This window comes from Eriocheir sinensis, chromosome 48, assembly GCF_024679095.1.
Source record: "Eriocheir sinensis breed Jianghai 21 chromosome 48, ASM2467909v1, whole genome shotgun sequence".
NCBI classification, from domain to species: Eukaryota; Metazoa; Arthropoda; class Malacostraca; order Decapoda; family Varunidae; genus Eriocheir; species Eriocheir sinensis.
In genome coordinates, this window is record NC_066556.1 from 1,161,211 (window position 1) to 1,186,210 (window position 25,000).

General features: G+C 43.5%; 1 protein-coding gene across 1 annotated transcript in view; it reads left to right on the forward strand.

The window, feature by feature from the left end:
- LOC126981391 (uncharacterized) overlaps positions 1-25,000 on the forward strand; it is a 164,685-nt gene that overhangs the window by 8,836 nt on the left and 130,849 nt on the right. The window contains exon 2 of the mRNA XM_050832408.1: positions 13,338-13,996. Coding sequence (XP_050688365.1) covers positions 13,505-13,996 — 492 coding nt within the window. The 5' untranslated portion in view covers positions 13,338-13,504. The remainder of the gene's footprint in view (positions 1-13,337; positions 13,997-25,000) is intronic.

Genomic DNA, 25,000 nt, shown 5'->3' on the forward strand with positions numbered 1-25,000 from the left:
GGAGAGAGAGAGAGAGAGGGAGAGGGAGAGAGAGAGAAATGGAGGTAAGGGAGAATGAGGAGACAGATGGAGCATATGGAAGAGGAGGAGGAGGAGGAGGAGAAGGAGGAAGATGGAGAAAGAGATAGAGAGGAGAGGGAGAAAAAAAAATAATAGTGAAGGTAATTTTTTTTGAGGTGATTTGAACAACTTTGTAATTTTGATGATGATGGTGATGATATTGATGATTGTGATGATTGTGAATGTATTAGTGATAGAAATATTGCTAATGATGACTTTCAGGATAACTATGATAAAAACACATGTAGGTTAGGATAGGTTAGGTTAGGTTAGGTTAGTGATTTTGATAATGATAATGATGATGATTGTGATGATTGTGAATGTGTTAGTGATATAAGTATTGCTAATGATGACTTTCAGGATAACTATACTAATAAAACACGTGTAGGTTAGGTTAGGTTAGGTTAGGTTAGGTTAATGTGATTTTGATAATGATGATGATTGTAATGATTGTGAATGTGTTAGTGGTAGAGGGGTATTTCTGGGTATTTCCATGGGTACTCTTATGACCCTGGTGGTAGTGTGACATAGCTTCTATTATATGAACCTACGAAACTACTCATTAGAACCAGAATAAAGTTTCCATAATCTCACATATTTAACAAAGCTTTCGTAGGATTTCTGGGCATTTCCATGGGTACTCTTATGACCCTGGTGGTAGTGTGACATAGCTTCTATTATATGAACCTACGATACTACTCATTAGAACCCGATTACACTATATTTCAGCCTTTGGAAATACCCGATGTGGAAGTCGGAAGCGTGTAATAATATCGATCATTGCCGACGACGGTACCACAAGATTAACTCACCAATTTAAACATCGAAAAGCCATTATTTTAGGCATTTAAGGCAGACAAACACAATTATTACCTTCATTAATTATTGTTTGATGTTACTCATTTTCGTCAACATCGCCATCATCACCATCATTTTCCTCCTCTTCCTCCTCCTCCTCCTCATCATCATCATCATCATTTTCAGTCATTACTATATTTTCACGGGTGGATAAAGGCCTTTCCCAACGTTTTCCAGTTTTCTCTCTCTCTCTCTCTCTCTCTCTCTCTCTCTCTCTCTCGTCAGTGGCACATGTAAGAATTTTGAGAGAGAGAGAGAGAGAGAGAGAGAGTTTTGAAAGAGAAACGACAGAATCCTTTGTCTCCCTCCCTCCCTCCTTCTCTCCTCTTCCTCCTCCTCTGCTTCCCCTCTCCCTCCTTCCTCCCCCTCCTCTTCCCTCCTCCCCCTTCCCTCTCCCTTTCTTCGCCTACCTTTCCTTCAATCTTAAGCAAGTCGAATGGAAGAAAAAACAACACACTCTTCTCTCTCTCTCTCTCTCTCTCTCTCTCTCTCTCTCTCTCTCTCTCTCTTTTTTTTTACTTAGAGTCAAAACAGAAAACACAGAAATGGAGAAACAATTAGAGAGAGAGAGAGAGAGAGAGAGAGAGAGAGAGAGAGAGAGAGAGAGAGAGTAACGAAAAAAATATATATTGCAATCCATCTGTGTATTTTATCTTTAATTCATTTTTATTTTAATTTTGTAAAGTGATTCATTGCGTTGAACTTCATCAGACGCCTTTTGCAAATCCAAATAAACCACGTCCAGTGATTTGCCTTCGTCGTAAACTGAGAAGAGGTCGTTATGAAAAGTCAGTAAATTGGACAAACAGGATCTCTTGTTTCGGAAGCCGTGTTGTGGATTCTTAATTAATAAATGACCTCCTAGATAACTTACAATTTCGCTTTTAATTATGCCCACAATTAGCTTACCTACTAGTAAAGTTAAATTAATGGATCCGTAATAACTTAGATTTTTTTCTCTTTTCCTTAACAAAGATAGATAGATAGATAGATAGATAGATAGATAGATAAATAGATAAGTAGATAGATAGTGTGAATGAGTAAGTGCGTGTGTGTGTGTGTGTGTGTGTGTGTGTGTGTGTGTGTGTGTGTGTGTGTGTGTGTGTGTGTGTGTGTGAAGGGGGATTTTTTTTTAAAGACTTGATCAAGGTGACTTTAATAACTAATATAACTTGAGAAGATTGTTGAAGGGGAGGGAAGGAGGGAGGGAGGAAGAGGAAAGATGGAGGAAGGGAGGGAGAGAGAGAAGGGAAGGGAAGGAGAGAAAGAAGGGGAAGGGAGGGAGACGAAAGATAAAAGGAAGGATGAGGATAAATAAGGAAAGGGAGGGAAAGAAAGGAAGGGAGGGAGAAGAAATATGGAGGAAAGAGGAGAGAAAAGGAAGGAGATAGGAAGAAAAAAAAGGGAGATGAAGGGAAGGAGAGAAAGAAAGGAAAGGAGGGTAAAGAAAGATTGAGAGAAGGAAGGGAGAGAAAAACAGAAGGAAGGAGGGAGACAATGAAGGGAAGGAAGAAAGATGGAGAGAAGAGAAGGAAAAGAAAAATGGAGAAGAAAGATTAAGAGAAAAGAAGGAGAGAATACTAGGAAGGAAGGTAAAAGAAAAAATGGAGGAAGGGAGAGAAAAATAAAAGATAGAGAATGGAGGGAGAGAAAGAAGGGAGGAAAGGGAGGGAAGTAAAGCAAAATGTATAAAGAGTAAACACATATTGACAAAGAGGATAAGGATGAAAGTGGAGAAAAAAAGGAGGAAGAGGAGGAGGATGTGAAGGAGGAGGAAGAGGAGAAGGAAGAAGAGGTGAAGGAAAGAGGAACATTCAAGGCAATCAATATCCCCCTCCCCTTCCTCCCTCTCCTCTTCTCCTTCCCCTTCCTTCATCCCCTTCCTTCTCTCCCCCCCTTCCCTCCCTCCCACACACACACACACACACACACACACACACACACACACACACACACACACACACACACACACACACACGCACACACACGCAGGGAGGGGCAAGTGTAGAAGCATTTGTGTACGCATTTATTGGTGTGTGTGTGTGTGTGTGTGTGTGTGTGTGTGTGTGTGTGTGTGTGTGTGTGTGTGTGTGTGTTCATCTCGCTGATTGCAAAAGGGTTGGGTTTTGACATCCGGCCTATCTGTCTGTTTGTCTGTCTGTCTGTCTTATTTTTTTCAGGCCGTGTGTGTGTGTCTGTTTGTCTGTCTGTCTGCCTTTCTATTAATATCCTGTGTGTCTGTCCGTCTGTCTGTCTGTTTGTATGTATGTATGTATGTATGTATGAATTAATAGAACTGTGTGTATGTGTGTATGTGTATATATTTTTCAACGAGAGAACTGAAGTTATGTTAAATTACCTTGTTACGTGTGTGTGTGTGTGAGTGTGTGTGTGTGTGTGTGTGTACATCGGCTCTTGTGCTTGTGTGCATGTATAGATCGGTGTGTGTGTGCGTGCGTGCGTGTGTGTGCGAATTTATGTGCGTTTCTTTATGAGCTGTGTGCGTGCGTGTGTGGATGAGTGGTAGACAATGTGGCGACTCTCATATCTGTGTGTGTGTGTGTGTGTGTGTGTGTGTGTGTGTGTGTGTGTGTTTGTGTGTGCGGCAGAGTACATCTTGACAGGCGTACCCAGACACACACACACACACACACACACACACACACACACACACACACACACACACACACACACACACACACACACACACACACACACACACACACACACACACACACACACACACACACACACACACACACACACACACACACACACACTCTCTCTCTCTCTCTCTCTCTCTCTCTCTCTCTCTCTCTCTCTCTCTCTCTCCCCCCCCCCCCCCCGTAGCAAGCATTGATCAATAAAGGGGAAGAGCATTCAACAATTACCTCCCTAAAAAGCCGATTTAATTCCCTTCCCTTCCCCATCATCTCCCTTTCCTTCCCCTTCCCTCTCCCTTTCCTTCCCCTACCTTTCCATTTCCTTCCCTTCTTTTTCCTTCACTTCCCTCGTCTCCCTGTCCTTCTCTTTCCATTCCCTTCTTTCCCTTCCCCTCCTTTCCCTTCCTTCCCTTCCCTTCCTTTTTTTGTTTTCCCTTTCTTTTCCTTTCCTTTCCTTCCCTTCCCATCCCTTCCTTCCCCTCCCCTTCGTTTTCCTTCTCTTCCCTTCCCTTCCTTCCCCCTCCCTTCCCTTCCCTTCCTGCCCCCTCCCTTCCCTTCCCTTCCTTCCTCCTCCCTTCCCTTCCCTATTCTCTTTCCCTATCCCCATACGCTATACTTACCTGTGTTGAGAGAGAGAGAGAGAGAGAGAGATTATGTATGTGTTGGAATTTTTAATCGTTATTTTTTACTCCTTTATGTTATTTATATATTCTCTCTCTCTCTCTCTCTCTCTCTCTCTCTCTCTCTCTCTCTCTCTTTTCCTCTTAAAATTTTGGCAGAAACCATGAATTTTTAAAACTCGAGAAAATTATGTGACTTTCTATTTATTTCAACACATAAGATTTTCGAACATACATACATACATACATACATACATACATAGATGACAAGGCAAATTTAGAAAGATAGATAGATAGATAGACACAGAGAGAGAGAGAGAGAGAGAGAGAGAGAGAGAGAGAGAGAGAGAGAGAGAGAGTGTATACAAAAGCTACAAAGTCTTTCCTCCCAAAAGTAATAAAGCCTTGTTTCTCTCCCTCCCTCTCCCCCCTCTCCCCTCCTTCTCTTTTCCTCCTTCTCTCTCTCTCTCTCTCTCTCTCTCTCTCTCTCTTTGCCTTCATTCCCAAGAGAAGTATATTGAAATAACCTCACACTCTTGCTTTTAAAGCACGCTCGCGTGTGCATGTGCGCGCGCGCGAGAGTAAGTTATTCATATTTAACTTTCTACATGCCTCACTAATCAATGTATGTACGTATGTATGTATATATATTTGTATATACTTATGTGTGTATGTATGTATGTATGTATGTACGTATGCATGTATGTATGTATGAGTGTATGTATGTATGTATATATGTATGTATGTATGTATGTTTGTTTGTTGGTATGTATGTTTTTATGTATGGTATGTATGAGAGATATAATTATTTACGTAGAGAGTTACACAGATAGTCTTTTTGCGTCAGCAAATTTAGTAATGAAATTATTGAATCCAACCTCACCATCATTAGTGTACATTATGAAAAGTATTGGGCCGTGAACAGAGCCCTTGGGGGCAGGCGCCCACTCTGAGGCCACTCCGTCAATCACCGCCATTTGCTGCATGTTGCTCAGCCAATTAGCGATCCTTTCGTGTTATTTACCAACAACACTTATATAGTTTCTTGATTTTGTGAGATAACTTATTGTGTGGAACTTTATCAAAAGCTTTTTGAAAATCCAGATATACTACGTTCAGTAATTTGGTTACCTGAGAAGAGTTCATTACAGAAGATTAGTAGACTGAAGGGAGAGGATTTCTTATCTCAGATTCTGTGTTGTGAATACATAATGAGGAATGACTTCATAAGTAACTTGCAATTTTGTTTCTAATTACATTTTCAAGTAGCTTACCTGTTACTGAAGTTCTTCTAATGTGTCTATAGTTGCCCTGTATATTTCTTTCTCCTTTAGTAAAAATTAGTTTGGCTTTAGCTATCTGAGATTATTGTAAGAACAGAATATTTTGTCTGCTGGAGAGAGAGTATCCGTCGGGGTCGTTGGAGGGTTTTCAGTTTTTTATGCCTGACAGGTAAGATCAGAGGGGGTGATGGAGGGCAGTGGAGGGGTTGTTGAACACGTCCTGTTGATAATGGATAAAGGCTCCTCCTCCTCCTCCTCCTCCTCCTCCTCTTCCTCCTCCTCTTCCAAACGCACCTCCTCCTCCTCCTCCTCCTCCTCCTCCTCCTCCAAACGCACCCATCCGTATGTACAGCAAGCGCCTTAATCAACTCTGCACGTTACTTAAGCACCCAACAAGCTGATTAACACGTAAAGCGGGCAGCCTCGTTTAGAGCCAAGATGAATTCCCTTGCCTGCTTTTCCATGTATACTTCTCCTCCTTCTCTTTCTTCTCCTTTACCTCCTCCTCTTTTTCTCCTTCTCTTCTTTCTGGCTCTCCTCTTTCTCCTCCCTCTTCCTCCACCTCCTCTTCTTCCTCCTGGTCATGTCTCTAGCTCATTTTTTTCAACTTTTCAACTATTTTTTCTCTTCCATTTCCCTTTGGACTCTGAGTAAAACCTTTTCCCACGTCTTTCCGCCGCTTTTACGTCAACTGGCTTTGAACACACACACACACACACACACACACACACACACACACACACACACACACACACACACACACACACACACACACACACACACACACACACGTACATACATACATACATACACACACTTTGTTATGGACGGGTTTAGTAATAAATGGCTTTCAAACGGTAATATTATGTATAGGTGTGTGTCCTTGAGAGAGAGAGAGAGAGAGAGAGAGAGAGAGAGAGAGAGAGAGTTCATATTACAGAGAGATTAAAAAAATGGTGTCGGATACCAAACATGGGTTCCAGTAACACTAAAACCACCACAATCATCACCACCATCACCACCACCACCACCATTCATCACCACCACCATCATCACCACCACCACCATCATCACTAATGCTAACTTAATCTCTTTCTCAGTAACTTCCTTCTGTTTATGATCGCTTTACGTTACCTTCTCGGATCTTTATGTTATTTGTCTGATATTTTCTCGCACTTTTCATACTTTCCCTCGCGCTCTTTTCCTTATCAAAGACTATATACTTTCTCCCTCTCCTCATACTTTACCCCGCAGCTGTGTACCGCTTCAAAACTTCAAACTTCCTAGCCCTCCTCATACTTTCCCCTCGCCGCCCTTTTCCTTATCAAAACTTCAAACTTCCTAGCCCTCCTCATACTTTACCCCGCAGCTGTGTACCGCTTCAAAACTTCAAACTTCCTTGCCCTTCTCATACTTTCCCCTCGCCGCTAGTTTCCTTATCAAAGACTACATACTTTCCCGGCCTTCTCATACTTTACCCGGCAGCTCTGTACCGCTTCAAAACTTCAAACTTCCTAGCCCTCCTCATACTTTCCCCTCGCCGCTCTTTTCCTTATCAAAGACTACATACTTTCCCGGCCTTCTCATACTTTACCCGGCAGCTCTGTACCGCTTCAAGCACTACAAACTTTCTAGCCCTCCTCATATTTTCCCCTCGCCTCTCTTTTCCTCATCAAAGATTACATACTTTCTCCTCCCACTCCTCATACTTTTCCCTCGTGGCTCTCTACCTCTTTAAAGACAACACATTCACCCCCCCCTTCTCATTTATATTTCCCCTTCAGTCTGTATAGTTTCGCAGGCTACATACTTTTTTCTGCTTCTTATACTTTCCCCTCACGGCTGTCTATCACTTCAAACTACATATTTTCCTGCTCTCATATTTATCTTTTCCTGCAGTCTATCCCATTTCGTAGGCTACATACTTTTTCGTCCTCCTTCATACTTATCTCCTGAGTTTCTGTACCTTTTAAAAACTGCATTATCTCGCTCATTGCATACTTTTTACGGCATTTTTTCTACCGTCTTCCTAAGCCACACATTGCCTAAACCAACCTCCCAATGGGCTCTCTGTCTATGCAAACCCAAACCAGGGAAGCAAAACTACATTATGCTATTCTTTCTCTTTCATTTCATACTTTTTTTGGCCTTTTTCTACTTCTTCCTAAGCCACACATTGCCTAAACCAACCTCCCAATGGGCTCTCTATCTATGCAAACCCAAACCAGGGAAGCAAAACTACATTATGCTATTCTTTCTCTTTCATTTCATACTTTTTTTGGCCTTTTTCTACTTCTTCCTAAATTACACATAGCACTAACCAGCCTTCAAATGGTTTCTCTCCCTATGCAAACCTATACCAGGGAAGCAAAACTACATTAATCCTTCTCTCTCATCTGATACTTTTTACGGCATTTTTCTACCTCTTCCTAAACTACACATTGCAAAAGCCAGCCCTTCCAATGGTCTCTCTATCTATGCAAACCTATACCAGGGAAGCAAAACTACATTAATCCTTCTCTCTCATCTGATACTTTTTACAGGATTTTTTCTACCTCTTCCTAAACTACACATTGCAAAAGCCAGCCCTTCCAATGGTCTCTCTATCTGTGCAAACCTATACCAGGGAAGCAAAAACTACATTAATCCTTCTCTCTCATCTGATACTTTTTACGGCATTTTTCTACCTCTTCCTAAACTACACATTGCACAAACCAGCCCTTCCAATGCCCTCTCTATCTATGCAAACCCAAACCAGGGAGGCAAAAACTACATTAATCCTTCTCTCTCATCTGATACTTTTTACGGCATTTTTCTACCTCTTCCTAAACTACACATTGCAAAAGCCAGCCCTTCCAATGGTCTCTCTATCTATGCAAACCCAAACCAGGGAGGCAAAAACTACATATATGCATACCAATATTCAGAATGATACGCCTGTCTACTTTTTATCTTTATTTCGCGGCCCATACTTTTCCTCTCCCCTGTTAAGTACTATTATATGCAGCAACTAACGTGAGGCAAGTGGGTACAGATGCGCGAATCATGCAAAAATGTACGAAATAGGGAAGCGAAGAGACCCGTTGTTTTAAAAGCATTATATTTTTTCCTTGCTCGAACTCCCATTTTCTACGAAGCGATGGTGTTGTGTTCCTCGTTTTCTTTAATGAAGCGTGGTAGAGAAGGAAGGGAGAGTTAGGGTTTGAGAAGGGTAGGAAAGGGCAAGGGAAGGGGTGGGAATGAAAGGGAAGGAGAGGGAATGGAGTGGAATGGAGAAGAAAGGGAAAAGAAGGGTAAGGGAGGGAAGGGAATAGAAAGGAAGGGCATGGAATGTATTGGAGGGAAAGGAAAAATAAAGAAATGAGAAGGGAATGGAAAGAAACGAAAGGAGAACGAGATGGAAATGAAATAAAATGAAAGGAGAGGAAACACAGAAAAAGGAAGAGAATCAGAAATAAAAGGAAGTAAAGGAAAGGAAAAAGAAGGAAGAAATGGAAAGAAAAGCGAGGGAAAAGAAAAGGCAAGGAAAGAAATGAAGGGAAGGGAAGATATGGAAAGGAGGGGAGAGGAAGGGAAGGGAAGCTAAGGAAAGGAAAGGGACAGGAAGGGAAGCGAAGGGAAAAGAAAATAGGAAAAACTAACTACCTTGTGCTATGTTCCTACTCTACCGCGAGGCTGAGAAACACGGCGTAGATTTTAGCAATATGAGAGAAGCGTGCCCGTGGGAGAACCTAAAACCCACATATAGTAGATTGAGTGTAGAGGGCGTGTAGAGGCGTGCTGGGCGTAGAGAGCGGTGAACTTGGGAGGATGTAGAAGGGGGAATAGGTGTAGAAGGGTGACTATAGAGGCTGTAGAAGAAAAACTATGTTGAACGAGAACTAGGTGTGTAGTGAATGCTGAAATGTAAAGAAGAAGAAGGGTTTGCTGTAGAGATGTGAAGAAGGGAGAGTAGAAGGCGAGCTCGGTATAGAGAGGTGAATATGGAGAGTGTAGAAGTGCTAGGACTAGAAAGTGGAATGGTAGATGGTGTAGAAGGAGGTTAAAGTGTATAATAGAGGGAGAAAAAGGTAGATGGAAAAAAAGATGTCGAGGGAGAGATAGATGCAAAATGGGGAGTGTAGAAGTTATGCTAGGTGTGGAAAGAGATGTGAATGATGAAGGCTGTAGAAGAAGAAGGGGCGCTGGGTGTAGATGGGTGAAAAATACCCACCCTCCCTCTCTGATTAACTGCCGGCCATTCGTTTTCTTTGATGACTTTTACGTTTTCTGTTGATTCGTTTTTCCCTCCTAATGAAGCCAAATTTTTGGTTGTTTTCGTCCTGTTCTGAGAAGTGGAGAGAGAGAGAGAGAGAGAGCGAGCCGCCTGGGAACGACTTATGAAATAGGGTTGGAGATTGGCTGTCGATAACCCAGGTGGATAGATAGATAGATAGACAGATAGATGAAAAAGATAGATAGATTGAAATATAGAAGGGTAGATAAAAAAGAAGATAGCTAGGCAGATGTGGAGATATAAGAAAGAAGTAGATATTTACATGAAAAATCTGCTAAATAGAAAAATGGAAAATAAAAGAAAAAATGCTTGAAAATATATTAATGCAGATATAAAAAGAAAAGAAGATAGATAGATGGATAAATAGACATATAGAAGAAAAAAACAAGCATATTAGATCAATTTGCAGATAGATAACGATAGATATATGGAAAGCTGCACAAACTAACACACAAAAAGTATAATAGACGACCCAGCAACATAGCAATAGACAGACATATAGATAGATAGATTGACCGATAGATAGAGATAAAGAAATAAAGAGAGAGACGGAGGTAAGGGCAGCGATATTTTACTGATAAAGGCCAACCCCTCCTCCTCCTCCTCCTCCTCTTCCTCTTCCTCCTTCTCCTCCTCCTCCTAAAGATCATCGTTGGCATCACTCCTTGTATTGATTGTGTTGGTAGAAATACTTATGGTAAAAAAGTAGTAGTAGTAGTAGTAGTAGTAGTAGTAGTAGTAGTAGTAGTAGTAGTAGTAGTAGTAGTAGTAGTAGTAGTAGTAGTAGTAGTAGTTGAAGCAGTTAATGTTGTTGTTGTTGTTGTTGTTGTTATTTAATTAGACAGTTAATGTTGTGATGCTAATGATGGTGTTGGCAAAAATGTAATTAAAATGGTACCAGTAAATAGTAATGATCATAAAAGAGGTAATTCTTACTATTTATTATTATTATCATTGTTACTGTTTTCTATTATGAACACTATTATCATTATTATTTGTTCCTACGAGACAAAACAAAACAGGAAAACAAAGACTTCCAGTGCCTCTACTACTGTTATTACTACTATTACTTATACTATTGTAACTACTACTACTACTACTACTACTACTACTACTACTACTACAACCACCACCACCACTACTAATACTACCACTTCTGTAACAACAAGAACTACATCTCCTACTACACTAACCACAAACAAGCAAGGAAGCCAGTAGCGTAAAATAACAAAACCATAAAAGCAATCCCTTGATGTATGACGGTACGACGTGTTGGGCGGCCGGTCAGGTCTGGCTGGCGGACGCACAAGTGATGTCAGATATATCTCAAAATGATCCTTGGAGCTGGGGAGGAGGAGGAGGAGGAGAAGTAGGAGGAGGGAAAGGAGAAGGAAAAGATGTAGGATGGAGGGATTAGAATGGGATGAGGCTGGAGAAATAAGGAACGGAGGAGGAGGAGGAGCTGGGAGGAGAGACGAGAGAGGAGGAGGAAGAGGAGGAGGAGGAGGATGGAATGAAGTAATTACGCTCTGAGAGAGAGAGAGAGAGAGAGAGAGAGAGAGAGAGAGAGAGAGAGAGAGAGAGAGAGAAGAGAGAGAGAGTGTTTTTAACCTCTCCATATTAAAGACAGCCATTTTATTTCCTCTGCCCTATGTATATTTCTTAGCTTTATCTGTAACTACTTTGTGAAGCGCCAAATATTTAAACCGTGTGTTGGGACTGGCGGGATACATTGATGGTATGCCTTCCTCTTCAATGAAAGCGGCATTTGGCTATTCATTACACGTCTTTGATTACCATAATAGCGCTGTCCCTTTCCTGTTCTCATTCTTATTTCGTGTCCGTTGGCTGGAGTTGGATTAATGGTTTCTCTCAGATATGTGTATTCCTCTACAGTTTAGTTAACGGTGAAATTCTCCTACGTTTCTTTTTTTTTTTTTTTTTTTTTTTACAACAAAGGAGACAGCTCAAGGGCACACAAAAAAAAGAAACAATAATAAAAAAAGCCCGCTACTCGCTGCTCCTACAAAAAAGAATCAAAAGATGTACGAGGTTGGTCGATTCTTGTTGATTACATATCGAGACACCTCTCCTCCCGAAATTGACGTCTCTTTTAGCCACTCTTCTGAGCTCTTTTTTCTTTATAAGGGTAGTGTTTAGAGGGCTTTTTTTCTTATTATTACTTTTTTTTGCCCTTGAGCTGCTTCCTTTACTGTGAAAAATTCCCTCCTCTCTCCTTTCCATATACAAGACCTTTGTAGCATAATGTATGTCCACTATGTAATGCTATGTATGCCGCACCTGCTCGCCTAACCTCACTGAGACTTGCGCCTTCCGATCTAATAACATCTCTCCGTCCATTTAGCAAGAGAGTGAAGGATCTCTCCCTTGATATAGTCTTACGTTATACTTCTCCAGGGTCAGATTCAAACGGCGTCATGACTGTGCCCAAAGATTCTTAGCACACCCCGTTCTGTATCAGGGCTGGAGGCTGCTGTGGCCAATAATTCCATCGCTGCTGGAGATTGGGGGCGTATAGAAGGGAGAGAAGGAAAAATAAGATGAGGGGAGAAAAAAGGGAATGAGTGTGTACAGGGGAGTGTAGGGGAAATGTAGCCATGGTGTAGCGTGTGGCCAGAAGGGAAAAGAGGGAAGAGATACACAGCGAGGGGAGAGAGAGAGAGAAGACAGGATGGGGAGGATGAATGTAAAGGGGGAGTGTATGAAAAAGGAAATATACATTGTCAGACGTGGGTTTAAAAGAGGAGGGAGGGAATAGAGAGCAAGATGCAGAGGACGAGTCTTCAAGGGGAACGTGGAGAACAAATCAGGAAGAGGATTGAGTGTGTTTGTGTGTGTTTTACTATTTTTTATAATTTTATTTTTATTTATTTTATTAGATTTAATTTTATTTTAATTATGTACTTAGTCATTTTATCCTATTTTATTTTATTTATCTATTTTTTGTGTGTTTGTGTGTGTATGTGTATATTTTTTTGCTTTGAATCGCAGTCATAATTATTCTAGTCGGTATGTTGATCGTTTTCAGCCACTCGTATCTGTTCAAAAGCAATCATTCGTTTTATTGGTAACTTTAATGTTGGACACGGTGACCGCTGAATCCATCTCCGATCTCCTCAAGCAATACTAACAGTGCTCACGAGAAGGTAGGAAGGGGCGGAATTAGTGAAACACGGCCTGAGGCATCCGTAGAGTTTATGACGGTTGGTTCAGGGCCTTAGGTTGTTACAGGGCAAAATCAGGTGACCTCAAAAATAAGTTAATGTGTTCATCTTGTTGGTAATACTCCTCATCATTATCAAAGCTCACCATAGTCCCCATCACCATTACTGTGCTCACTATACAGTAACGCCACAACCCGCCACAATACGCTACCATCAACTAACATTTAGATTTATCGCTTTCCAGCCTCTCTCCATCACATGTTACCTGGGTTGAAGAGAGGAGGGGACTTTTGGACTGATCATTAACATACACAAAATAAAGAATAGGAAGAGACTTATTATCTATGGTGATGTAAGCAAATTTTTAACCTAGTTCCTTCCTTGTTTCACAGATGGCGCAGAAGCGAAGGCGGCGGCGTGTCGGGAAGTGATGATGAAAAACAACACCAGATCATCTCTCAGCTTGTTGTGCACCCTCCCCCACCCTCCCCCGCTCTCCCTGACGCTGTAAGGGCGTTATATTGACTGTGGGCGGCGTGGGCGTGGGCGGAGCGGCACCATGAGTCGGCGGCGGCACAGAACTCTCAGCTTCTCGATGCCTCACACGCAGATTGAACGCCAGATCGACACCTTCCTGGAGACGTTTAAAAGGCGCAGTGCCGCGGCCATGGAGCGTGCACAGAGCCTCCAGGGGGGTGCAGGGGGGCTCCTCTCCCCTTACATATACGACACACCCACCCCGGACGGCTCCCCGGTCCCCAGAATGCCCCGGTCGCCCCGTCTCGGCCCCAAAGTCAAGTTTCACATCCCGGGCAAACGATCTCGCTGGGCCATGGGCTGCGGCCGGCCTGGCATGGGTATGGGCGTCCCTCGCAGTCGCTCCGGCGTGAGCATGGCGTCCTCCGAGACAGACTCAGGCAGTGACTCCATGGAGGGCGTGACGCGCTCCCTCCCTCACTCGCTGCACACCTGGGCCTCCACCGACAGCATTCCAGGTAAGTCTCCCATGTTTTTCCTTCTTGGCCTCGTTTTCGTTCGTGCACCGCCCTGGGTTGGCAGAAAACGGTTTTGGTAGAGACTTATGTAACTCTATTTTACCAAGAAAGTGGATGTAAACTTTCGCTACTACCTCTTACATCCACCGTGTTGACCCGAGAACTGTCCACTCAGGGTTATCAAAGTTGTGGGGGTTAGCGAAACGTGGGAGTATGCGTCCTTAGACTTTATATACGGGGTTCAGCTGTTGGTTATTTTTATCTGCCACCTTTGCTGATAATACGAGGAAGAAGGTGATAACAATGAGTAAGTTGGAAGAGGGACGAGTTAGTGAAACATGAGGGTATGCCTCCGTAGATTTTAAAAGGAGGAAGATATTCTTGAGCTGTGGGTCGGTGAAATGTGCCTCTTTTGCTGCAGAAATTATTGAAAAAATGATAACGAGTACGTTGAAAGAGGGAAGGGTTAGTAAAACGAGGCAGTAAGCATCCGTAGAGTAGAAGTGGAGGAGGGTACTCTTGAGCTGTCGGTTGGTAAAATGTGCCTCTTTTGCCACAGAAACGTTAAAAATGATAAAAAATTATTAAGCACGGTGGAATAGACAGCGGTTAGTGAAACGTGGCAGTACGTGTCCTTAGAGTTTCAATGGAGAAAAGTACTCTTGAGCTGTCAGTTGGAAAAGTGTGCCTCTTTTGCTGAGGAAACGAATTAAATTGATAAAAATAATAAGTGAATAGGTTCGAAGAGGCAATGGTTAGTACGTGTCCGTAGATTTTAAAAGGAGAATAATACACTTGGGCCTTTGGTTAGTAAAATGTGCCTCTTTTTGCCGCAGAAACGAATATAATGATGAAAATTGTAATAAGTACGGTGGAAGAGTCCAGAGTTAGTGAAACGTGGCAGTGCGTGTCCGTAGAGTTTGCCGGGAAAAAATCCGTAGCATGAGGGTGATACAAAACTGAACTGGGCGGCCTCGAATATATGGTAATGCGTTTATCTAGTTGTTAATACTGTAAATGAGTTTTGGATTATGTTATCTATATTTATTGCTCTTTGCGTTTCTATTACTGTTATTATTACCATTGTTTTTATTATTGGTATTATTATTGTTATTGTTATATTATTATTTCTATACTCTTTCTCTTCCTTCTCCTGTTATTCCTCCTCCTGTTAATTCTCCTCCTTTTATTCCCCCTCCTCTTTTCCCTCTCCTTATCATTATCAACTTCATCATCATTATCATCATCATTATCTTCATTGTTGTATTTTTTTTGGGGTGTGAATGATAAATGATAAGGGAGAAAAAGAGTAGTTAATAATGGCTCATCACAATCTTCCTCCTCTTACCTGCGTTGATCAATAGATAATAACCACCTTTATCTACCTGTAAGCCCTTGCCTCCTCCCTCCCCTTTTCCCTCTCTTCCCCCTCTTCAATTTCTTCAAGCTTACCTTTATGCCGAAAAACAACACTACTTCCACCACCACCACCACCACCGACAACACTACCATCACCACTACCACCACCACCACCACCACCACCATCACTATCACCATCTCTCTCTCTCTCTCTCTCTCTCTCTCTCTCTCTCTCTCTCTCTCTCTCTCTCTCTCTCTCTCTCTCTCTCTCTCTCTCTCTCTTTCTTTCTAATTGTGAGATATGCGAATTTGAGAATTTTACAGGAAAGTCTAAGAAAGGAGAAAGAGGAGGAGAATGAAGATGGGGAGGAGGAGGAGGAGGAGGAGGAGGTCGAGAAGGAGGTTATGAATCATGGAGAGGAAAGAGGTGTGGGAGGGAGGAAACGAGGGAGGGAGAGATAGCATTTAGGGAGGAAAGAGGGAAATTAACTCTCCTGCCAGTTCTAGTTGTTGTTGTTGTTATTATTGTTTGTTGTTGGGGGTGATGTTGTTGGTATTGTTTGTGTGGGTGATGTTACTCTGGAAAATATCACCTTGTTCTTTTCTTCTTTTTCTCTGTCTTTTCCTCTTTTTTGTTCTTGTTCTTGTTTTTTGTTTTCTTGTTCTAGTCTGGAAAATGTCATCTTGTTTTCCTCTTCTTTTTCTTCTTTTTCTTTTTCCTCTTTTTTTGTTCTTGTTTTTTTATTTTCTTGTTCTCGTTCTTAATTTTCTTGTTTTTGTTATCGTTTCTGTTTTTTCTTGTTCTGGTTGTCTTCCTTCATCTTCTCTTTTTCCTCTCTTCTTCCATCCCCTTCTACCCCTCCTCTTTTATCCCCTCTTCTCTTCTCTTCTCTCCTATCCCCTTTTATCCATCCTCCTTCATCTCTCCTTCCCTATCATTTCCTCTCCCTTCCCTGCCTTATTCTCTAGGTTAATCTTTCTTCCCTTCCCTCCTCTCTCTCCTTGCCTTACCCTACTCCTTCAACCCTTCCTTCTGTCCTTTCCATTTCCCCCTACCCTTCTTTCTTTTCTATGTCTTCTCTCACTTCCTTTCCTCTGTTCCTTCTCTTCCTACCCCTCCTATCTTTCCTTTCTTTCCTCCTATCTTTCCCTCCCTTTCTCTCCTTTTCCTTTCTCTAGCTTCATCTTTTTTCCATGCCCTTCCTCGCCATTCTCCTTGTCTATCCTTTCTCCTATTTTTACCCTTCCATTTCTCATTTCCCATTCTCGCCTAGCCCTCTTTTTCATCTTCCTTTCCTTCTCCTCTCTCTTCCCTTCCTCTCGTACTTCTCGTCCTTCACTCTTCTTCCTCTCCGATTTCTCTTCCTCCATCTTCCTTCCATACCCTCCCTCTCCAATCCTCTGTTTTACCTTCCTTCCCTCTGCTATCCCTCTTCCTTCCTCTTACTTGCATACCCCCTCTCTCCTTCTCTTCCTTTATATTCCTTCCTTCCCTCTGCTATCCCTCTTCCTTCCTTTTACTTGCATATCCCCTCTCTCCTTCTCTTCCTTTATATTCCTTCCTTCCCTCTGCTATCCCTCTTCCTTCCTTTTACTTGCATACCCCCTCTCTCCTTCTCTTCCTTTATATTCCTTCCTTCCCTCTGCTATCCCTCTTCATTCCTTTTACTTGCATACCCCCTCTCTCCTTCTCTTCCTTTATCTTCCTTTCCCACCCTTCCTCCCTCTCCCTCCTCCTCCCCTGCCTTCCCGTCGCCTGCAGCACGCCGTCACGCAGGCAGACGAATCGCCTCGCCCCTCACTAAATTCCCCTCGACCTTCCCGACGTTAATGGCGAATCCCGTTCCGCCAATTTTGTCGTAAACCCGCAAAACTTAATGCCGCCCCGACACTCGTAAATCGGCAACGAGGAAAGGAGTGTAATTAAGGTGCTTCCCGCGTGCGCCGAGTGCCTTCAAATTGTCGTGGGTTTTGCTTATCTTTATTCTGTTAGTCTTGGGTACGCGGGTTTTATTAATGCTATGGTTGAATTTTTATTAGTTTTTTACCTCTGATTATTTTTTGGGGGTTATGTTGCTTGTGTTTTCTTGTTAATGGTTTCAAGTGGTCCAGTTTTTGCTTTTTTTTTTTTTTGATACGCGTGTTTTTAATTCTTTTGTTTTCTTTATGGCTAGGAAGTTGTTATGTAGCATTGTTTGTTTTCTTTACTGTTGTTGGTTGTGTTGCTTATGTTTATACTTATGCTCCTTGGAATTGCCCAGGTTCTGCTTATCTCTATTTTGTCACCTGTATTCTTGTGCCGTTTTATTATCATATGAACGGTTATATCATTTTTCTATTACTATGTGTTGCCTTGATCCTTCCTTTTTTTCTAAGTGACCTCCCATTGCCCAGGTGTGGATTACCTTTATTTCCTTTCACCTGAATTTTCGTGGCTTGCTGTAATTCTTTTTTACGTTTATATTAGTTTTATTATTATTGCAGGTTATTCTGGGCTTTATTTACGTGCCTTCAAGCATTCAGTTTCTGCGAACGTTTTCATTCTGGTGGACTTGGATTTGCATGCCGTGGTATTTTCCTTAAGTTCGGTTGTTATTATTTTCATAGTTTTGGGTTCTCGTTGTTACTCATACCGAGATTGCCTTTTTTGTGTGTGCCATTGTCTTGGTTTCTTTCTGATTGAGAACAGTGTAGTGAGGGGAACAAGTCTAGGGAGAGAGTAACGAGAATTCATCTTTTCCGTCGTGTGCGCACAAGATTTCCCGAACTTACCTTTAAAATGACTAACAAAAAATAAAAAAGATTCCGCTGGGAGCAACGTTTTCTGCTGCGTAGCGCTTCACAGAAAACCACACTTTCCAGGAATGACAACAATGAAAACTTTGTACCCTCGCGGAGCTACAAAGGCGGAAAGAAAGTTACGGCGACTCCCGGGCAGACTGGCACACACGGCGAGGCAATGAGTCCGTCCCTGGCTATTAACACGTGATAGGTGGGCACACACACACACACACACACACACACACACACACACACACAAGCACACACGCACACGAAATCACAAAGAGCTTCAAGACGTCCCATTCTGACTTCTACCTCGCCCTCACCAACAACAAGGTGGAATATGGTAATTTGTCGCTACTTTTGGGTAGTGGAAGCGGGAAAGACGAGGTAAGGTTGGGGGGCGTGGGGCGACACCTGGTGGCGTGAGACTGTGTGGTAGGGGCGGGGGCGGAGCGGGGCAGGGGCGGAGGGGCGAGGTAGGGGCCGTCGCAGCAGCCGCCAGCAGACCGCCAGTAGTACCTCAGTGGTGGCGGGGCCGCGGAGACACCACTCCCGCTACACGCACGCCGCCGCGCCCCCACGCACACGCCCGCACACACACGCCCGCACACATCCGCACGCACACACTCCCACGACCCACGCACACATACCACGCACGACCCACACACACACGCACCCAAGTACCACCCCCAACACAAACGTACACGCCACCTACCCACGTACATACACGCCCACGCACATAAACTCACTCCACACACACACACACGTACACACACAAAGACCACGTGCCTCACCACCTCAGTGCCTGTCTGTCTATCTGTTTGTCTGTCTCTCGGGATGTGGGCGAGACGCAACCCACGTGGCCGCCTGCACCTCCACGCCTCAACCCTCCGCTTCCACCTGCGACGAGGGTGAGGTGTGATCAAGGCCACCCCAGCAGCCCCCACCTGTTGAGCGGCGCCCCCCGTCACCCCACCCCCCTTACCTGCCCTCCTGGCCCACTAATTATCTGTAAGTACACCTGACCCGTCATTTCCGTGTCCTGAGAAATGGGTGACCGGGCTTCCGTGTTTTGTGAGGGTAATTAGACATTTTTCACCCCCAGCAGCCCGTTCTGAGCCCCTTAATTACGCTAGGGATTATCATTAAGTCCGCCCAGCCTGCCCGGTCCCACTCAATCCCGCCCGATCCAAGCCCAAGCCCGCATGAACCCGCCCGCCCGAAATCTCCCGGCCCGAAAGTGTCTTGAGCCTAAAGCAACATTAATATTAAAAGATGAATGTTTCCACGTGTCAGGCAGATTTTCCTTTTGCGAGGGGGGAGGAGGAGGAGGAGGAGGAGGAAGGGAGTCGTGATGGAGAGGGGAGGGAGAAGGAGGAGAGTCGTGAGGAAGAGGGGAGGGAGAGGAAAAAGAGGAGTGTTGGGAGAGAGAAAAGGGAGAGGAAAAGGGAAAAGTGTTGAGGGAGAGGAAAAAAGGGGAGGATAAAAGTTTCGAGGGAGAGGGGAGAGAGAGGAAATGGGGGAGGAGAGTTTTAAGGGTGAGGGGAGAAATAAGAAAAGGGAGAGGAAAGTCTTGAGGGAGAGGGAGAGGGGAGGAAAAGGAGGGAGATAGTCTTGAAACGAAGGAAAGGAGAAGAGGAGAAGAATCGTTATGGAGAGAGAAGGGAGGGAGAGGAAATGGAGAGCAGAGTAGTGAGGGAAGGAAGGGAGGGAAGAGGGAGAGGGGAGAGGGGAGATAAGAGGGAGGGAAGGAAACGGAGAAGGTTCAAGAGGGAAATTTTTCTCGACCATGCATATAATTTTTTGTGATTATGTAATTTTTTCCTTTTTATTCATTTATATTCCTCTTCGTCCTCCATCTATCTCTCTCTTCCCCCCATCTTTAATCTTCTTGTCCTCTTCCTTCATTGTCCCTTTCCCTTGTTTCCCTTTCTTCTTTTCCTTTTCGTTTTCTTATATTTTCTTTCCTGTTCCCATTTCCTCTTCTTCCTCTTCCAAGTTTCTCTCACCCTTTCTTTCTTCCTATCTCTCTTTCTTTTTATCTTCCTCCTTCTCGTTCCCCTTCCTCCTTGTTCCTCCTTTCCTTTTTCTCCTTGCCTCCTTGCATCCTCCAACTCTTCTTTTTCCTCCTTCTTCCTGTTCTCTTTCCCTTCGATTCTCTTCTCCTTCTCCTCATCTCCTCTTTCTTTCCCGTTCCTTCTCTTCTTCTTCCTCCCTTTCTCTCTCTGTACCCTTCTTCTCCTTACCCTCAACCTCCTTCCTTTATTTTACTCCTCCTCTTCTTCTTTTTCTTCTTCTTTTTCATCATCTTCTTCTTCTTCTTCTTCTTCTTCTTCTTCTTTTTCTTCTTTTTCTTCTTGTTTTTCATCATCATCATCATCATCTTCTTCTTCTTCTTCTTCTTCCTCCTTGACCTCACCGCTCACCACCTTCCTTCCTTCCTTCCTTCTCTCCTTCCTTCTTTATCACCTCTTCCTCTTCCTCTTCCTCTTAATATTGTTTGCTCTGCCACTTTGTTAATTTTATGGATGATTTTTTTTGCTTTCCTCTTTCTCCTCTTCCTCTTCTTCGCTCCCTCTTTTATGTCCTCCTTATCTCTCTCATCTGTCTTTCCTCCCCTTCTCTTTATTCATTTTATTCCTTATTCCTTCCTTTCCTTATTTCTCCTTCCTCTCTTCGCCTTCCCTTTCATCCTCCCTTCCTTCACTCTCTTCTTTCTTTCCTTCCTTCCTTCCTTCCTTCCTTCCCTTCACTTCACTTTTCTTTTTTATATTACGTTCATGGTTTTCTCTCGACCGCACTTTTCTTACCCTCCTCCTCCTCCTCCTCCTCCTCCTCCTCCTCCTCCTCCTCCTCCTCCTCTTCATTATGTTTCTCTCTCTCTCTCTCTCTCTCTCTCTCTCTCTCTCTCTCTCTCTCTCTCTCTCTCTCTCTCTCTCTCTCTCTCTCTCTCTCTCTCTCTCTCTCTTTAACTTCTTCATCTTCTTGTTTTTCTTGTTCTTGTTCTTCTTTTTAGTCTTCCTCCTCCTCCTCCTCCTCCTCCTTCATCAGTACTTCCTTCTCCTCCTTCTCCTCCTGTTATTCTTGTTCTCTATCTCCCTTTTCTTGTTTTCCTTTTTCGATTTAGATTATTTTTTCTTCTTTTTTCCTCCTCCTCCTCCTCCTCCTCCTCCAATATCTCATTCTCCTCTCGCTATTTTTTTCAAGAGGCTGTTTCCTCTTGAAGCTGCGGACGCCCCTATTCCCCGCCTCTTTCCTCCCCTCCCCGCCCCTCTCCCTCCTCTTCCCTCCTCTCCATCCCTCCCTTCCCTTCATCCCCTTCCCTCTCCACTCCATTTCCTTCCACTCGGCTTCCCTCCTCTCCCTTCTCCTCCCCTCCATCCCCTTCCACTCCCCTCCCCTCCCTTCCTCATCATCCCTTCTCTTCCCCTTCATCCCCTTCCCTCGCCTTTCCTCCTCTTCCCTCCCCTCGCCTCCCCTCCATCCCCTTCCCTCTCCCCTCCCTTCCCCTCCTCTTCATCCCCTCCCTTCCCCTTCATCCCCTTCCCTCTCCACTCCATTTCCTTCCACTCGGCTTCCCTCCTCTCCCTTCTCCTCCCCTCCATCCCCTTCCCCTCCTCTCCCCCTCAAATACTTCTTCTCCTGCTTCGCTTCTTCCCCTTCTTTCCCTCTCTCGCCTCTTTCCTCCCCTTCCCTCCCTCCCTTCCCTCCCCTCCCCACCTCTTCCCTCCCTCCCTTCCCTCCCCTCCTCACCCCTTCCATCACCACCCCTCGTCTCTTTCCCCATGCTTGCCTTCCTCGCTTTTCCTCCTTCCCTTCCCCCTCCCCTCCCTCCCTCCTCCCTCCCCTCCTCTCCTCCCCACTCGCCCCTCCTGCCTCCATCTTTCCCCTTCTTTGCCTTTCTCGGTTCTTGGCTCCCCACCTCTCCCCTCCCCTTCCCTTCCCTCCCCTCGTCTGGTCTCTCCTCCTCCTCCTCCTCCTCCTCCGCCGTCTTCCTTACGAGGGGTGGAAGGGAAGGCGAGGGTTGCCATTTAGTGATAAGAGACGTGTATTAAAGGTGACTTGAGATCCCCTCCTCCTCTTCTTGCTGTTCTTCTTGTTGTTTTTGTTCTTTATTTCTTATTTTCGTTCGAATTCTTCATCTTATTGTACATGTTATTACTCTTATTCTTTATTTCTTTATTCTTTTGTTTCATCATTATCCTCTTCCTCCTCCTCCTCCTCCTCCTCCTCCTCCTCATTATAATTTTCTTTTTTTTTCTTATTTTCCTGATCTTGTTTTTATTGCTGTTATTGTTCTTCTTTATTTTTGTTCTTCTTGTTTTTTATTTGTTTTCATCACTATTCTTTTTCTTGTTCTCATAATCATTCTCATCACTCTCGTCATCATTATTATTACTATCAACTATTATTATCATCATTGCTGTTAATGTTACTGCTCTTTCCTTCCCCTTTTCTTTCTTTCTTCTATTCATCCTTCGTTTCCTTCGTCGTTCCCCTTCTTTCTCTCCTCCTTCCTTCCTTTCATATAATTTTACTTCCTTTTCAATCTCGTTTTTTCTTAAATGTTTCGTTTTCTATTACTTCTATTCATCCGTTTTCTATTACTTCCATTCATCCGTTTTCTATTACTTCCATTCATCCGTTTTCTATTACTTCCATTCATCCATTTTCTATTACTTCCACTCATCCGTTTTCTTTTACTTCCATTCATCCGTTTTCTATTACTTCCATTCATCCGTTTTCTATTACTTCCATTCATCCGTTTTCTATTACTTCCATTCATCCGTTTTCTATTACTTCCATTCATCCGTTTTCTATTACTCCCATTCATCCGTTTTCTATTACTTCCATTCATCCGTTTTCTATTACTTCCATTCATCCGTTTTCTATTACTTCCATTCATCCGTTTTCTGTTACTTCCATTCATCCGTTTTCTGTTACTTCCATTCATCCGTTTTCTATTACTTCCATTCATCCGTTTTCTATTACTTCCATTCATCCGTTTTCTGTTACTTCCATTCATCCGTTTTCTATTACTTCCATTCATCCGTTTTCTATTACTTCCATTCATTCGTTTTAGTCTGTCCTCCGTGACCCGTTTCGCTGAGCTTGCATGCATGTTTTTGCCTCTATTGTATAAATCAGCGTTTCCTTCCTTAATAAAATGCGCGGTCAAAGCAAATATGAACGAATACTTTAAATTGGGGGCTTGTGTTTGCTTTGCTTTGCTCGTTCTCTTCCTCCTCTGTTTCTCTTTCCTTCTTCATTTCGTCTCCTTTCGATTCTTTTCCTCCTCTTCTTCCTCTATCTTTTTCTGATTCTCCTTTCCTTCCCTTCTTCCTCCTTCTTTCTCTCTTTCTTCTTTCTCCTTTTGTTTTCCTTATTTACTTCCCCGTTTCTTTCTACTCCTCTTCCTTCTCACTCCCCTCGTTTCTTGCTTTCCTTTTCTTCTCTTCCTCTTTCCTTCTCTTCCTTCTCTTCTTCCCTGCTTCCTTTGTTTCTCGTTTTCCTTCACTTCCTCTTCCTCTTCCTCCTCTTTCTCGCTCCTCTTCTTTCTCGTTTTCCTTGGCTTCTTATTCTAGTTTCCTTTCCTTTTCCTTCTTTTTCGTTTCCTGGAAGTGTAAGAGGAGGAGGAGGAGGAGGAGGAGGTGCAGGAAGTATAAGTGAAGGTGGAGGGTGTGGAGATGGAGGGATTTCAGGTGGAGGAAGAGGTGGAGGAGGTGGAGGTGGAGGGGGGAGGTGGAGGTGGAGGGGGTGTTTTTTCATTAATAGGGTCAGGAAGATTCCACCGGCTAATTTGCATTTTCTAATTTGAATTTTATAACAAGATTTCCCCACCACTGTTATTTTCCACCCCCTTAAGGCACGCACACACACACACACACACACACACACACACACACACACACACACACACACACACACACACACACACACACACACACACACACACACACACAGACACACGCAAACACACAAACACAACACTGGGACATATTAAATTTTCTGATTGCATGATTAATATTTTTTGCTTTTCTTATCAATATCATTTTTACTACTACTACTACTACTACTACTACTACTACTACTACTACTATCACAGCCGGAGTAAACAATAACACCTGGAAATAAAGCTACTTCTATTTCCCCTCAACCTCGTAACAGGCCGTGTAGAGTCTTGGAAGGCGACGCGGTGTGAGGGAATGGCTGGGTTCATGGTCGTGGTGGTGGTGATGGTGGTGGTGGTAGTGGTGGTGGTGGTGTTGACGTGAGGTTGCTGGTGCCTCTCCTCCTCCTCCTCCTTCTTCTCCTCCTCCTCCTCCTCCTCCTCCTCCTCCTTCTCCTTCTGTCTGTTCCTCCTCCTCCTCCTTCATCTCCTCTTCCTCCTCCTGTTTGTTACGTCTCCCTCTCTCCTTTTTCTGGTTTGTTTGTGATAGTCTGTTTGTTGTTGTTTGTGTCTGGGGTTGATGTGTTTTGGGGTGTGGAAGAATGTGTGTGTGGAGTTGTAAGAGGTTAGGTGGATAGTCTTCTTTTTTCTTTATTTTTTTTTTTTTCTTTCTTTCTTTGTTTCTTTCTTGACGTTTATATTACTTTTTTTTTCGATTTTTCTTTCTTTATTTTTTCTCTTTCCTTCTTTCTTTCTTCCTTTCGTTTTCTTTCTTTTTCTTTCTTTCTTTTTTGTATTATTTCTTTCCTCCTTCCCTCCTTCCTTCCTTCCTTCCTTCCTTTCTTCCTTCCTTCCTACCTTCCTTCATTCCTTCTTTCTTTTTTGTCTTAACTCTCTCTCTCTCTCTCTCTCTCTCTCTCTCTCTCTCTCTCTCTCTCTCTCTCTCTCTCTCTCTCTCTCTCTCTCTCTCTCTCTCTCTCTCTCTCTCTCTCTCTCTCTCTCTCTCTCTCTCTCTCTCTCTCTCTCT